General features: G+C 41.9%; 1 protein-coding gene across 2 annotated transcripts in view; it reads left to right on the forward strand.

Annotated features, from left to right (window-relative positions):
- Nucleotides 1-491: 491 nt before the first annotated feature.
- Nucleotides 492-15,884, forward strand: part of LOC109869421 (fibulin-2) — a 46,642-nt gene continuing 31,249 nt past the window's right edge. Inside the window, exons 1-2 of one of the 2 annotated variants that reach the window (XM_020459558.2) lie at nucleotides 492-624; nucleotides 5,835-7,327. In XM_020459558.2, the coding sequence (XP_020315147.2) occupies nucleotides 5,965-7,327 (1,363 nt within the window). In that variant the 5' untranslated portion in view covers nucleotides 492-624; nucleotides 5,835-5,964. The remainder of the gene's footprint in view (nucleotides 625-5,834; nucleotides 7,328-15,884) is intronic. The other variant, XM_031803741.1, reaches the window with a different exon arrangement.

Genomic DNA, 15,884 nt, shown 5'->3' on the forward strand with positions numbered 1-15,884 from the left:
GTTTCTTAATCTCTGGGCCTAAAACATGAAACACCGCATGGATCATGTGATATTTTCTTATTGAGTGAGAAGATTTGCAGGAGATTTTGATTATTGTGTGTGACTTGTAGCCTTTTTAGCCTGTCCGTTGTCATTTTCAAGGTGATCGAATGGGCATAATAGTTCTTAAGCTGCACAATCTATTTTTGGTTGATTCAGCTAGAGTTATAAGATCTACACAAACATGTCTCAATAATTAAAATGTAAATTGCGCCAGGGAAAATGACTGCATTCAGCAGTAAACACAAGTGCAATGGCTAATATTGGAATGTGACAGCAAGCAGCCTATTTCAGTAAAGTAAAAGAGCAACGAGATGCAAGGAGTAGGGGATTGGAATTCGTTCAAGCGTGAATCAGCAGCGTAATAAAATAGAGGCGCGAAATTATTCCAGACTTCTACTTTTCCAAAGTATTAGGAGAGCAAAGAACGTTTTTGATCCGCCCTTTCCTCTCTCCCTTCGCAGAGAGAGCTTGCACATCCCCCTTCTCTTTAGAACGCACACAACTAACTTTGGGCACAACCGTTGGCCAGTAGATAATACAGGATAGTCTACCCGTCGCACAGTGACAGAACTAAGACGAAAGGTAAATATAAACTTTTCAATCACTGCCTTTGTACACATCATTGTGAAAATGTGTTTATGTGCTAACCTTATATAAGAGACTGCTTGAGATTCTTTCCATGATGTAAAACATGTAAGAAGTATGGTGTTTTCCTAAACTTCTACCCATCAGTTGTGTGCATGGCTTGGTATGGCAGCATGTCACTGACTTGAACAGATTTGTCAGGCTATATTTTCGTTCCTTTCTCCAAATAACTAAGATATCAGCATTTTAATAATATGTTAAATTATGCCTATTTCACACTTCTTTGTTAAAACACAGAGAAAATGGGTTTAATTAAATCATGTTTCCAATATAAAAATATGCAGTATTCTCTTCAATTATCCCTGAAGTTATCCCTAATGCTTATATCAACGTGTATGTAATGACAACGTGTAAACAGTAATATTTGTTAACAGTGATTTGGATTTATGTGAATTTGTGCACCTTATCACCCCTCAGGCTACTGACTTAATCACATTCAAGACATTCTTATGCAAAGTATGCCAGATAACTTCAGTCTATCTTTAAATCTTTACAACAGTCAGAAAATACAGTATTTCAAAACCTTAAGACTAACCACAAACAGTACTATTGAGAACTTTTCCTGATGTTCATTATCATGTTAAATGTTTTCTGTGTCCTGGCAAGAGCTGTGGTTGACAAAGGTGGAGAGTGGGATGAGCAAGCCAAGCCCGCAACCATTGTTTTCAGAAGCTTTGGACATTGTGTTAACAGACTGAAAAACGTACAATGTACTTTCTTTCATTGAAACAAATGAGTATTATCTATGTAAGCAAAGATACAGTGGCCAGATGTATCTTCCATTCACTTTAGCTTCTTAACACAGATTCTGATAGTGGTTGTGCGTGACACATATTTATACAATCAGTTTTATTTTCCCAGACAGACTTTCCATTTCTTTTTTGAATCTCACTCTAAGATGTGGCAGACATAGGAACAATCATGCCAATTGTCTTCACATGCAATGTGCTGAATTCAACACAATTAAAACAGACCTGAAATGATTCCTTACCCGCTGCATGCAAAGCCATCATTGATTGTCTAAGTGGTGCATTAGTCTGTGCTGCAGTCCTTCTCATTCTGTGGTCTGGTATGATGAAGAGAGAAACGTAGACCCAGATGTGAGAGAGGTAGCCAGAACCAATGTTTTACTTTCAATTGGATGTCTGATGGCTCTCAAAAGGTTTGAATTTGAAAAAACGTTGAATTTGGAAAAGGAGATTGTAATATTTCATTTTGAAAACCTCTGCACTTGGCTGTGACTGCTATGACCTGTTAACTGTGCGCTTGGTTGAGTTTGACACTGAGGGGCTGTGTTAGTGTATGATGATAGAATCCTCACTGAAGGGAAGGCCGTGCATGGTCCCTTATATAATCAGCAATGAAGGAGGAATTTGCTCCTAGATAATAGGATGCCTCAACACAGAGCAGCACACTTTGACATACTTACAGTCACTATATAGGTTGATAAACATCAACATTCTTATTAAAATATATTTAAACATAGTAAGATAACATGTCAGGAGCATAGTATTTTAGAATATGTTGATATAGAAAACATTGACTTTATGCAGTTATGAGTTGCTTTGAGAGTTTAAAGATGTGTCAGTGCAGGTTTCTCCATACAACCAATGTACACACGAGCGTGGAGGGTGTCTATTGAGTAAAATATACCATGTCAACACGGGGTGATTTTTGCCCTCCCAAACTGCTCCACCATATGTTGGAATCCATGCACCAGCAAGCTGTTTCTTAGCACTAAGGGGGCACTATGTGTGTCTTTTGAGTCTAACTAACACTGTTAATATTCCTCAACTGAGTGTTAAGCTCAGTGTTAAAGGTGACTAAAATGTCAGGAGTAGATCGAATATCGTCTTTTATGCACAGAATGTTTCACTTACAACAGGAATGTATTTTGGAAAATAACTTGTGGAATCATAAAACAGATTTCTTTGCTTGAAATGTCGCAGTGTCTCTTATAACTGGACCAAGCACACGAGCAGTGGAGGAAAACAGGAAAAGTGAAATAGAAAACACTTAGTTTTCAATAATATGTTCTCTGATTTGAAGCCACATCACTGACTTGGATGACACACGAGTATAGAATTGTCTGAATAACCAGTCTGAATATGGATCACTGCAAAGTTTGTTCAGTACAATAGTGTAAGAAATTCATCTTATCAAGAACTTACACACTTCCCACATTCTGAATTGCAGATTTGGAAGCGATCGGGCACTATCAACCACATTACAAGCCTACTACTGAATTGTGCTAGACCAGTGGTTCCCAAACTTTTTATAGTCCCATACCCCTTCAAACATTCAACCTCCAGCTGTGTACTCCCTTTAGCACCAGGGTCAGCGCACTCTTAAATGTAGTTTTTTTGCCATCGTTGTAAGCCTGCCACACACACACTATATGATACATTTATTAAACGTAAGAATGAGTGTGAGTTTTTGTCCAACCTGGCTCGTGGGAAGTGACAAAGAGCTCTTATAGGACCAGGGCACAAATAATAATATAATAATCAATCATTTTTCTCTTTATTTAACCATCTTACATATAAAACCTTATTTGTTAATTGAAAATTGTGAATAACTCACCACAGGTTAATGATAAGGGTGTGCTTGAAAGGATGCATGTACAGCAACTGCAATGTTAGCTTGTATTGGGTTGTCTTAAATCATTTTCCACACACAGTCTGTGCCTGTATTTTTTTAATATTTTCATTCTAGTGAGGGCGGAGAATCCACTCTCACATAGGTATGTGGTTGCAAAGGGCATCAGTGTCTTAACAGCGCAGCCCAATCCAGAAATCTGGCAGAGGTTTCTGATTTAAATGACATTTTCACAGAACCGCTTGTTACAATTTCGATGAGGCTCTCTTGTTCAGATATTGGTAAGTCGACTGGAGGCAGGGCATGAAAGAGATAGCGAATCCAGTTGTTTGTGTCATCCGTTTCGGGAAAGTACCTGCGTAATTGCGCACCCAACTCACTCAGGTGCTTCGCTATATCGCATTTTATATTGTCCGTAAGCTTGAGTTCATTTGCACACAAAAAATCGTACAATGATGGAAAGACCTGTGTGTTGTCCTTGTTAATGCAGACAGAGAAGAGCTCCAACGTCTTAATCATAGCCTCAATTTTGTCCCGAACATTGAATATAGTTGCGGAGAGTCCCTGTAATCCTAGATTCAGATCATTCAGGCAAGAAAAAACATCACCCAGATAGGCCAGTCGTGTGAGAAACTCATCATCATGCAAGCGGTCAGACAAGTTGAAATTATGGTCAGTAAAGAAAACTTTAAGCTCTTCTTCTTTCAATTAAAAAAAAATTGTCAATACTTTGTCCCTTTATAACCAGCGCACCTCTGTATGTGAAGGTGTTACATGGTCGCTGCCCATATTGTGCAGAAAATACACAAGAGTTCAGGGGCCTTGCTTTAACAAGGTTAACCATTTTCACTGTAGTGTCCAAAATGTCTTTCAAGCTGTCAGGCATTCTGTTAGCAGCAAGAGCCTCTCGGTGGATGCTGCAGTGTACCCAAGTGACGTTGGGAGCAACTGCACGCGCATTACCACTCCAATATGTCTCCAAGTCATGGCTTTTGCGCCATCAGTACAGATACCAACACATCTTGCTTTTCAAATTGGCATGTTTTGTTTCTAAATGTCTGCGTAAGAGTGAAGGTTTCATTGAGTTGTGAGATAGTACTTTTGCACATATAACACACTATGGCTGAGGAAAGGCACTACACCAAATATAAGTGAACCCCAAATCAATGTAGTTCTCATCATATTTGTGCTTCTTCAATGGTCCAACGTCCCTGTTTGTTGTTTGGTGCTTTCCCGTGTAAGGGGGCAGTAGCTCTTCGGCTGCATCAGATTCACATATGTCAGTGTCCATGCTAGCTGGGCTAACAACAAATGTATAATTACTGATGCTAGCATTGGATGTGCTTGTGGAAGCAGAACAACTGGTGTCGTCGACAGGGACAGGTGTAGCAGTACTACCAGTAGAGCTGGTATGTGTCTCTTACTTTTTTCAACCATTTATCAATTTTCAAGCAGATGGAATAAGCAGCAGCTACGTTTGGCTACATACATTAGTGGAATTCCCACGAGAGAGTAACGGTTAATGCGATTGGATGTTAATTATTTGACCAGGCTACCTGTATTTGACATTGTGTTGTTAGTGAAACGAGGTTACTCGGGTGAGAAAAAAACCTCGCCCAAATGTATAGCCCTGTTGGAAAATATAAATGGACAGAATCTTTTATTTTATTTTGTGTAAAAAAAACAAAAAAACATGTGAATCACATTTTCATTTGGCGTACCCCTGACGTTATTGTGGGTACCCCAGTTTGGGAATAGCTATATTAGACAATTAGCTTAGCTCTCTGTTTATTATTGTATCTGTTGAAGTTGTTCATGCTCTGTCAGGTGCAGTACTGTAGGTGGAGTACTTTCATCTGTTAGTGCTCCTAACAACTTGTTGCTGTACCTCAACAATACCCTCTTCATCTTAAAGAAACGTAACTTTATAAAGCTTTTTACAAGGCAATAATAAATGAAGTTGATATTGTTGCTGATAAACAATCTTCTGCTCCAGGCACTGTCAACTTTTTATGTGTGGGCCTCCAATTGAATTGTATTGTTTCCGATTGTTTTGTTATTTCAGCCTTGCTTTTCTAACTGTGGAAAGTTTGTCTAGGGTTGTCCATATTTCCCCCCAACCCTATCCGGCGTTACCTGTAGCCAAATGTCCATGCCAATGTAATGTAAACCACAGAATACATCCACAGCTGTGCTGTGACCCAAGAGAGTGGGCATGGAAAAACATACATTAGCTCAATGGTCAATTTTAGTCTAGGCATAATGACAGTAATGTTAGCTAGTTTAAACACACTGGTGGGACCCAGTTCAAAGGAAATCAGATAAAAGTTTATTTGACACGTACACAGGTTACAGCAGCTGTAAACAGTGCAGCAAAATGCTTACCTGCAGCTTCCTCAACAATGCAGTTCAACTATCGATACAAATAATATCAAAAGTCAATCAAAAACAACAAGTAAGTAGAAGAAACAGACAACTTGGTGATTACCTTATGGTTCTGTCACTACAGTAACATAACAGAACAGATGTTGTCTCTTTCATTCTCACAGGTTGAAGGAGGCCATTTGAAATCGGACCTTCAACATCATTCTCACTCTTGTTCGACTGCAGAGGACTGGGTACAATTGTTATCAACAAATTCAATTTTCAATATTTGTTCTTGGGGGACTTTTATACAAAATGAACCAAAAGAATCTGATGCTCTTTCAATGTGTGCTCCTGCTGTGCCTGGGCAGCTGTCTAAGCCAAAGGGACTGTACAAGCGTGGATTGTCCAGTGTTGGACTACTGCATTGAGGAGGTTTTGGAGAAGGGCGCTTGCTGTGCCACCTGTGTTAAAATAGGATGCTCATGTGAAGGTTACCAGTACTATGACTGCATCCATGCAGGATTCCGGAATGGTAAAGTTCCAGAGGGAGAATCTTACTTTGTGGATTTCGGAAGCACAGAATGTTCTTGTCCACAGGGAGGCGGGAGGATCGGGTGCCATTTCATCCCATGTCCCGAGATCCCTCCCAACTGCATCGCTGTCGCTGAACCCGCGGATGGGTGTCCGCAGTGTGAGCGCATTGGCTGTATCCATATTAACCAGAAATACGAGGCAGGTCACTCCTTCCAGATGGACCCTTGTCAGGTGTGTCACTGTCCTAATGATGGCGGGAGCCTGATGTGTTCCCCTATCCCTGACTGTGACTCTGGTAATGTTAAGAAGCCCATGATAGCAACAACCACACAGAACAACGACCCTCAGAGAGACCTCAGCAAACTGCATGATAACAAACAGACAAGCCCGCTAGACCCATTCGCCACCGCTAGCACCTTACCTCTTTACAAAGAGGAGCCATCTGTCCTGGATGAAGATGAGGATTATGACTACACACTGCCTGACCCCACATCTACCACTCCACAAGACCTGGTCCAGCCAACAGAATCTACCACGGTGTCACCATCCTATGCTGAGACAAGCTCTTCTCCTTATGAGATTTTTTATGATCTGAGGCAGGAGCTGAGAGAGAGACTAGGAACATACGATCAGGAGCGAACAGAGGAGGCGGTCATTACTGAGGATCCACATCACATAGATCAGACCACCTCAAGTGAGTCAACAACATCAACAACTACACCGGAAGTGACCTCAGAGAGCCAAAGGCGTCAACAGGAGGTTGTTGACCGGGACAACAGGCATCACAGAGACAGTGACAGAATGATGAAGAGTGACAGTTCGGAGGACGTCACACCAACTGTCCGTAGTGACAAGGGAGTGAGACACACTGGCCTCCACGAACAGAGAGACAGCCACAGCAGTCACCACCATGATGGCAGTCTTTTATCCCAAAGTCATGGAAGGCACCTTGAGGAGCAGCGTGAGGAGCCCAGAACACCCCAGAGTAAACCTGACCAGGATTCTTCATTCCCCACAGAGAAGTTCAGCCCGACCAGCAGAGCTCCTGTCACGAGGGAGGAGGGAGACCAGCTGGCCAGGAGACAGCCCCACACCGTCTTCAACTACCAGGGCCCAAACGAACAGCCTGGAAACACTGAGGGTAAGTCGACAACACTAATATGGACACTGTGGTTTTGGTATAGTTGATATTGAACAGCTCTACCAGTCCACAGTCTAAAACAGTAAGGTACTGTCGATATGTTTCTATTCATTTTCTATAATTGCTTTATTTAACGTGAGTAAATCACATACAATGACCTTTGAGACCTAGTGAAAGGCACTATACATGACAGCAGTTCTTGTATATGCAATTTGTTAATTCATTAAAAGATAAGAACTACATTCATCCAATGAAATGGTTTGTGCCTGTGACAACAGTAGCCCAGTGTTAGAGCCTCAGATGATTTACAGCCCTTTTTCTCTTACATCCTGTGTTCCATGTAGGAATTCTTAATCAGTCTATAGTAGCTACTACTGTAGCTGGCGCTGGGTCCAGGAAAAGCTATGGTTCATGGAAAGCAAATGGTCCCTAGACAGTGAGTCTTCGACTATGCTACTCATGACAGGGGTTGGAGATAACTATGCTTGTCTTTTTTTTCTTTTTTTTGGTACTAATTTTAGTTAGGCATTTTATCAAATGGAAATTCCTTAGGATAACCTCTCAATGAAGGACTACAATGGAGTCATGTTTTCTTTAATTCAAACCCAAAGTGACAGATGATACAGTATTGTGACATTTCTGTATCTTCCTTGTGGCGTCTACATCAGTGTCTTCCATCCTTCCAGGAGTCTCCTGAACACCGCTTAACGTCTGTAGCAGTGTCACTCATGTACCATCATCAGTAAGCTCTCAGAGCTAGCAGGCCTCCCCAGGGCATAAATACTGTACAAGAGCAGCTTCTGAGATGGACAGCAGATGATGAAGACATTAGTTAAATGTCTGGAGGATGGGTTAAGAGGGTACAGTGTTCATAGAGAATACCTATCTCTGCTTTCAACTTGAGGTCATCTCGTCTGTGACACATTCATAGGTAGTAGCTGTGATTGTGTATGCCCTCTAAATGGCAGCTGTGTTGGGCCTCCAATATGTTGGATAGTCTTCTCATAAAATCAGGTTTCACCCTGAGAGAAAAATCCCTCAATCAGATCATGAGATTCCTATAGGGTTTATGGGTTTACCTTTCATAATGTTTACAGTAATACAGTGATTTGAACTGAATAAACTCCATGTGATTTCATCACCGCCACTGTACAGCTACTGAATGACGAACTAGGTCAGAGCTATGGGAGTTCAGACTCTTGTACTATACTGTAAGTAGGTATCGTGTAACAAACAGTCATCTGTGGATTTTCCCAGCCTCGGCAAGCCATCCTGCTTTACTACACTATCACTGTTCAGACCTGTTGGTATTTTTCTCTGCTTTCAGCAGAGGAATGTATAGTATGTATTAGCTGTATGGGGTGATTCTTTGGGAGTTAGCACAAGAGATACCTGCCACATACATTCCATGCGGAGAGGGTAGATTATGTCACTTCTTGTCTTCCTTAGTGGCGTTGGCGTTTACAATTCACACAATTTGTTTACAAAGACAAGACGAAGGTCTGGTCAACTTCTCCAGTATGCCTTATGCCTGCCTGTGAGTAAATATCCCCCGGCCTGCCTTGGCTGCAGTGCAACACATAGATTTGTCTTGACAGATGCCCTCAACTGTTTTTCACGCTGCATGTCAGAATATTAGGATATCATCCAAAAATGAAATGGTAGATTACTGTTGCTTCACGGTTGGTTGACTGAGAGAGTCTTAGTTCATTCACATCCATGCCTGTCCAACACACCCTAAGTATCTCTGCCCTGTCTGGAGCAGCGACATAGAGATGACTGGCCTGGCTATTGTCCAGCCTCTGGGTCAAACTGTAATTGTTAAGCAGGGCCGGACTACCACATTTGGGGCTCCTACCTCCAGGGGGCCCCCAACCCATTTTTTTTGTTGCAGTTTTAAAGAGAATTTGCTGATATTCTACACATTTTGCCATGATGCTGAGAGAAAATGTTGCCGTTTTAAAGCTAATTTACTGCCATCCTATCCTTTTTGCCATTTCTTATAACGTGTTCATATGCTTGACCACCAGGGTGCCACCAACCCCCCCCCCCCCAGAAAAAGTATTAGGGCCCCATGGAGGTCAGGGGCCCCAGAGCACGTGCCCTGCTTGCCTGGCCCTGTTGTTACTGTAAGGGTCAGAGGTCATGGTCACTGGGTGAAGGGAAAGAGGTTCCAGCATGGTGATATCCTTAAGGACAGGAAGAGACTCAGTTGACAAGGCCCTGAATAATGCCTGTTATCAACCCCCTTTAGGGCAGCATGCCAGGGTCTTTGGGAGAGGAAAGGAGAAGCATGCACTACAAAAACACAACAATTTTTCACTACACATAAACCGGCCTAGTTTCTAGTGAAGTAAAAAATATCTATATATTTTAGAGTCTAACTACCCTGCTCCGTCTGGAGTCTGGGCTACTACCCTCCCTCTACCAGTTACAAGTTGTGGGAGTTTGTAGGCACTCTGATGCTGTCATGGCCGTGTTGGTGTAGGATTTCACAGGGGGTTGTACCTGAAAAGGGCATAATACACATGTGATGAATGAGACCTCTGTTGTGGCCTGATTGCCGGGCGCTACTCGCTGGTCCCTCATGAGCCGCTGTGATTACGCTCACTGTGATTACGCTTCTCCCATGAGGCACTGGTCCTCCCAATCCAACCATTAATCACTGGAGCTCCGCTAGACTTTCACACTCTTCTCCTGCTCAAGAAACTTACTTAGCCTACTCAACCAAGCTGAAGCCATTTTGGGATCGATTTGTTAAACAGGCATAGGAAAATCTAAGGCGTGTACAAAAAGTTCAAGTCATTTTGGACTTTTGTCCAAAACTCAATAATTTTCAGTAGCCACTATGCTGTAATTTTTGCCCTCATTATTTGTGTCAGGGATATAGCAAGGAGGACATTTGCCGCTCACAACACCTACTGTTGCATCCAGGGCCGGATTAAGAAATCATTGGCCCCAGCGACTTTGTTTTTTTATATAGGCCCCGCCCATCTCCACTTCCCGGCACACCATCATTTTCTGTAAACAAATCCGTGCACCAAGATGCAGTTCGATGTGTGATAAATGTACTATTGATGAAAAAGCTGCTTTATAATAAATACATAATAACATTTGCAATGTTGCATAGCCTACAGTTGAGCAGAGGTGTTTTTAGGATTTCCACACATGGGGAACATGTTAGCAATTCTACTTAATATACATGATAGAACACATTAGCTGAATCTTTTTTAATACCATACAAATTACTGAAATGAGTGGCTACTCTAACAATCTGAGATCAACAGGTCTTGAATTCAAACAAACAATAGCCAAGGCCAATGAAGTGTCACACAGAATGAACAGTATTAAGAGGCAATGAGGACAGCACAATAAGTGCTGTTATTGTGAAGTGGAAAAGTCTAGGAGCAACGATGGCTCAGCTGCAAAGTGGTAGGCTACAGAAGCTCACGGAATGGGACCGCTGAGTGCTGAAGTGCCTAGCTCGTATAAATGGTCTGTCCTCGGTTGCAACACTCACTACCGAGTTCCAAACTGCCTCTGAAAGCAACGTCAGCAAAATAACTGTTAATCGGGAGCTTTGTGAAATGGGTTTCCATGGCTGAGCAGCCGCACACTAGCCTAAGATCACCAAGCATCGGCTGGAGTGGTGTAAAGCTTGTCGCCATTGGACTCTGGAGCAGTGTAAACGTTCTCTGGAGTGATGAATCACGCTTCACCATCTGGCAGACTGACAGATTAATCTGGGTTTGGCAGATGCCAGGAGAACGCTACCTGCCCGAATGCATAGTGCCAACTGTAAAGTTTGGTGGAGGAGGTATAATGGTCTGGGGCTTTTTGTCATAGTTCGGGCTAGGCCCTGTAGTTTCAGTGAAGGGAAATTTGAACGCTACAGCATACAATGACATTCTAAACAATTCTGTGCTTCCAACTTTGTGGCAACAGTTTGGGTAGGCTCTTTCCTGTTTCAGCATGACTATGCCCCGTGCACCAAGCAAAGTCCATACGGAAATGGTTTGTCAAGATTGCTGTGGAAGAACTTGACTGGCCTGCACAGAGCCCTGACCTCAACCACATGAAACACTTTTGGGATGAATTGGAACGCCGACTACTAGCCAGGCCTAACCGCCCAACATCAGTGCCCTGATGCTCTTGTGGCTGAATGGAAGCAAGTCCCTGCAGCAATGTTCCAATATCTAGTGGAAAGACCAGCTCCATATTAATGATTTTGGAATGAGCAGGTTTGACGAGCAGGTGTCCACATACTTTTTGTCATGTAGCTGCAATGAACCATAGAAATATAATCCATAGATGGCAGTTCCCATTCAAGTGAGGACTAGCAGCCATTGGTATTGTACCTATGAGTTTAATCTTCAAATTGCCAGGGTAAGAGGTTCCAAAACCCTTCTATGGATTATATATGTCTATGGCCACAGCACAACAAGTTGTATATTTGGCTAGCATGCTGGCCAATAGCAGCCTTTCCGACTACAGGCAACTGGTAACTGCCAAAATAAAGGAAACACTTGAGTAAATGAAGGATACAAATAATATGTCATGGTGTGGGGTGCATTTTTCCTGTCATGGTTTAGGTTCACTTGTAGAATCTTTGACAAGGATCATTAAAGCTGTTCTGGCAGCTCGTAGTGGCCAAACACCCTTTTAAGACACTATGTTTCCTTTATTTCTGCAGTTACCTGTGTATGCTTGTCATAAAATTTTATCCACAGTCATTTAAAAAAAACTATGGATCCTCTGTTGCTAAATTATGCTCTCTGGTGTATTTTGAACATTGAGAGTGGGTTCTTGTGGTTGGATAAAATAATATTAAAATGACAGATTTATTTTATTTTATTTGCTTTGTCTCTTGGGCCCCCTATGGGACTTGGGTCCGGCCCCTGTCTCACACAATTGACCAGTCACATTTATTTATTACGCAGTTACCCAATCAAGGCAGGGCCCCCCAATTACCCACATGTGCCCCCTACCTCTTCTCCTCCCCCAATCTGACGATTAGCTTAGCGGCAGTAAGAAGCAGCAGCCTGTCTACATTCATTGAGAGAGGGCTCCTGAATCCTCCTGTGGTTGGTGGTTGCAGTAAAACATTTAAAAAAGATATATTACATATCTAATATATACTATATGTATTTATTTTCTCACAAAAAATTAGGGGCCCCAATGGGCCTGGGCCCAGTGGCTTCAGCCCCGGTAAACTCCTGCATTAATCTGTCCCTGGTAGCATCTGGGAGTGAACTAGGCAGATATGTAATTTTAGTGCTGATGAAAAGGAGTGTGAATTCCAGACCTGGCCACATCAGGGTTCATCTTTACCGCTACTTTGAGGGTAGCGCTTGGAGGTGGTTCATCCTCTAGCCAATCTACTGTAGGGGGGTTTCCAGGACATTTCCAGGAAGGCTTATCTCACTATTGCATGTCTTTACCATAAAAGGGCAAACTTATCCACAAAACCACTCAGAATTTAAAATATGAACCCGACAAAGCCATATGCAGGAAACCAGATCGTCAACAAGACCTAGAGATAGCATGAGATTGGTGATAAATACAACTGAATAACAGCTCTGCCACTTGTATCCATCTGCATGAATGTGATTGCAATTATGGTTACGTAAGGCCAATGGCTTGCAGCTATTTTCAGCATATTATAAATCTGTTCTCATGGTTAAAGATTAGATGATATGCTTTATTATTCTTCATTGATGTGATTTGACCTGGCAGTCAAACATTTGCAATGGGCCAAATAAGATTAGAGAGGTTCACCTGTGTGACCACAAATCAAATCAAATCGTTATTTGTCACATGCGCTGAATACAACAGTGAAATGCAGACTTACAAGCCCTTAACCAACAATGCAGTTTTAAGAATATAAACAAAAAAATAGAAATATAACAAATAATTAAAGACAGATCCCGGAAATGCAACCCTCTTCAGTGTGTGTGTGTGTGTGTGTGTGTGTGTGTGTGTGTGTGTGTGTGTGTGTGTGTGTGTGTGTGTGTGTGTGTGTGTGTGTGTGTGTGTGTGTGTGTGTGTGTGTGTGTGTGTGTGTGTGTGTGTGTGTGTGTGTGTGTGTGTGTGTGTGTGTGTTTATATTTGGTGAGGTTATTGCCGTATAACTCTATTGGATTAGGCTTTTGAATACTTACTCATCAATATTAAAAGGAAAAGCTAACACCTTTTGGAAATAACAAGCGTTCTTTCTTTACAGTAATGTTCCCATCTGAATGGCTGCATATAAATGAGACTGTTTTAACTGCAGCTTGCAAATCCAACCATGCTGAGCAATTGGGCAATTCCCCCCCCGTGGTATCTGATGTTACAAAATGCAAAATCTGGATTTGGATGGATGTGCCAAGGCATGGAATTAAACAATATCCTGTCCTTTGGGTTGTGAAAACAGGCTGTGATATATTACCCATAGAACACCAACAGGAAATGGCTCCACACGTTGGAGTAAATGAGAGGTCTGGCGAGGGTGTGTTGCATCTAACCATAACTCTACATGTAGGGAAATAATCACATTCTCTATCCTTGAAATGCAGATTGATTCTAGTCTGTTCCAATGTCAATCAAAATCATCAAATGAGTTGTATTTATTTGCATTTTTCACAGACATATTTTACAGAATGCTTAGCAAAACAGTGGAAAGGAACAAACAGCCAGACCTAAACTAACTATTTATACTGTATACTGTAACATTGATTGCAATCATGTCAATGATGGTGATCATTCAGATCACCGTAGCCAATCAGGAGTCGGGACGAGGCGATGGGACATTTCAGTGTGTGTCTGTGCCTCGTACTGGTCTGGTCATCCATCCAACACCACATGGACATGTAATAGGATCAGAGGTTAGAGAGGGAAACCATCAAAGACAGTGGGGTCTGGATGGCACTCAGGGCTCCCAACCACAAACCACAGCCCAGTCAAGAGTTCAGACTCCAGAGAGAGTGATGGATCACACACGTCCATCTGCTCTACGATCACTACTATGAGACTCAGTCACTATCAGGGTGATCAGGATAAATAGCTGTCAATACGCTATCTTCTTCAACATGCTTCAGCCGGCCATGGAAAGGAAGTCATGCTGATGGGGGAAACACCCTCCCTGTTAAGTCATAGACAGCTGGGGCGTTCCACCAATTGAGTACCTTTTGGGTATTGTATTGAAATTTTATTTCACTACATTTTGATAAAAGATTAACTTTTGGCTCAATGGCTAATTACTTCCCACTCATCTCCCCTGTAACTATTCTCCAGGTCGTTGCTGTAAATGAAAATGTGTTCTCAGTCAATGTACCTGATAAAATAAGGGTCAAATAAAAACAAATGATAAACTGTACAGCAGCGCCGGCCACCAATTTATGGCACAAGGATGGAGACATGTCGGAATGGGAGCTGCTCCCCTCTTGTTTTCAATACTCTCAATGGATGGTGGTGGTGGGCTACAGTGCTGTGTGAGCGTGATATTACTGCAACTTAACAGGCTGGCAGACAGATGTAATGACAGGCCAAGAAAAGAGAGATGTACCTAGAACCACCTATCAAGGCCACCTCCACAACTTTCCTCCTCACATGATAAATCAGCCATGGGGGTGATTACACACCTGAATGGAACATATTTGCTTTAGTCTCCTAATTAGAGAGATGCAGCATATTCATGGGCTGAGCTTAGACATGGTTCCGCTACTCCAGGTAATTGTTTCAAGGCTGTAAAGTGGCTGTTTCAGTCTAAATGTTTGACCTTTATCTGCAGGGTCTCGTTTCAGAGCCTTTTTGATGTCGTTAACTTAAAGGCCTCAATTCAATCAAACCTGCATTGTGGTATTTTCAAAGTAGCTCTTTTCCCCATTTAAAAAAAACAAAACTTAAAATGGTCTTGGGTTCTGTAAAAACTCACAGATTTCATAATAAGAAGTATGTGTTTCTGGGCAGACATTTGTCAACTAAGACCTTGCACAAATATTGCTTTGGCATGTTCAACTGAATTCCAGTCAAACAGCAAATAATATCTTACCTTTTTATTGAGCACATGGGACCGTTCTGTACTACGTTGTATGATTGCTATGCTGATTCCAGATGGATATAAAATGGGTAGGATGCAAATGAAAAAAGATGACTGATGAAGCTCTGTCTTATAATAATAACAAATTCACGCAGGTTCAAAGAACATTGTCAGAGAGCACGAATGGGGACAGATATTTCTGCATCAAAGAGGCCTTGCCTTCTCTGAGGTTCCCTATCTTTTCATTTCTAAACCTATAAATTATTCACTGCTGTGCAGCACATTCTCCACTGGAAATAAACAGCTTGGTGCTCACATGAAAAGGCATGTCAAGGAGAGTGGGCCATCAGGACCAAAACAAAGGAAAGTGAATCACTAAGAAAAGTTGGGGAAGTTAATTAATGACGAGAGAATTAATGACCAGTTAACATAAGCTCCTTCAAACAAATACTTTTGCTTATGTGTTATACTATGCTAATTTCACATTATTTATCCTTTCTGGCTGTTTCTTTAATTGGACTCATGCTTTAGTTGATT

Source organism: Oncorhynchus kisutch, linkage group LG24 (genome assembly GCF_002021735.2).
Source record: "Oncorhynchus kisutch isolate 150728-3 linkage group LG24, Okis_V2, whole genome shotgun sequence".
NCBI classification, from domain to species: domain Eukaryota; kingdom Metazoa; phylum Chordata; class Actinopteri; order Salmoniformes; family Salmonidae; genus Oncorhynchus; species Oncorhynchus kisutch.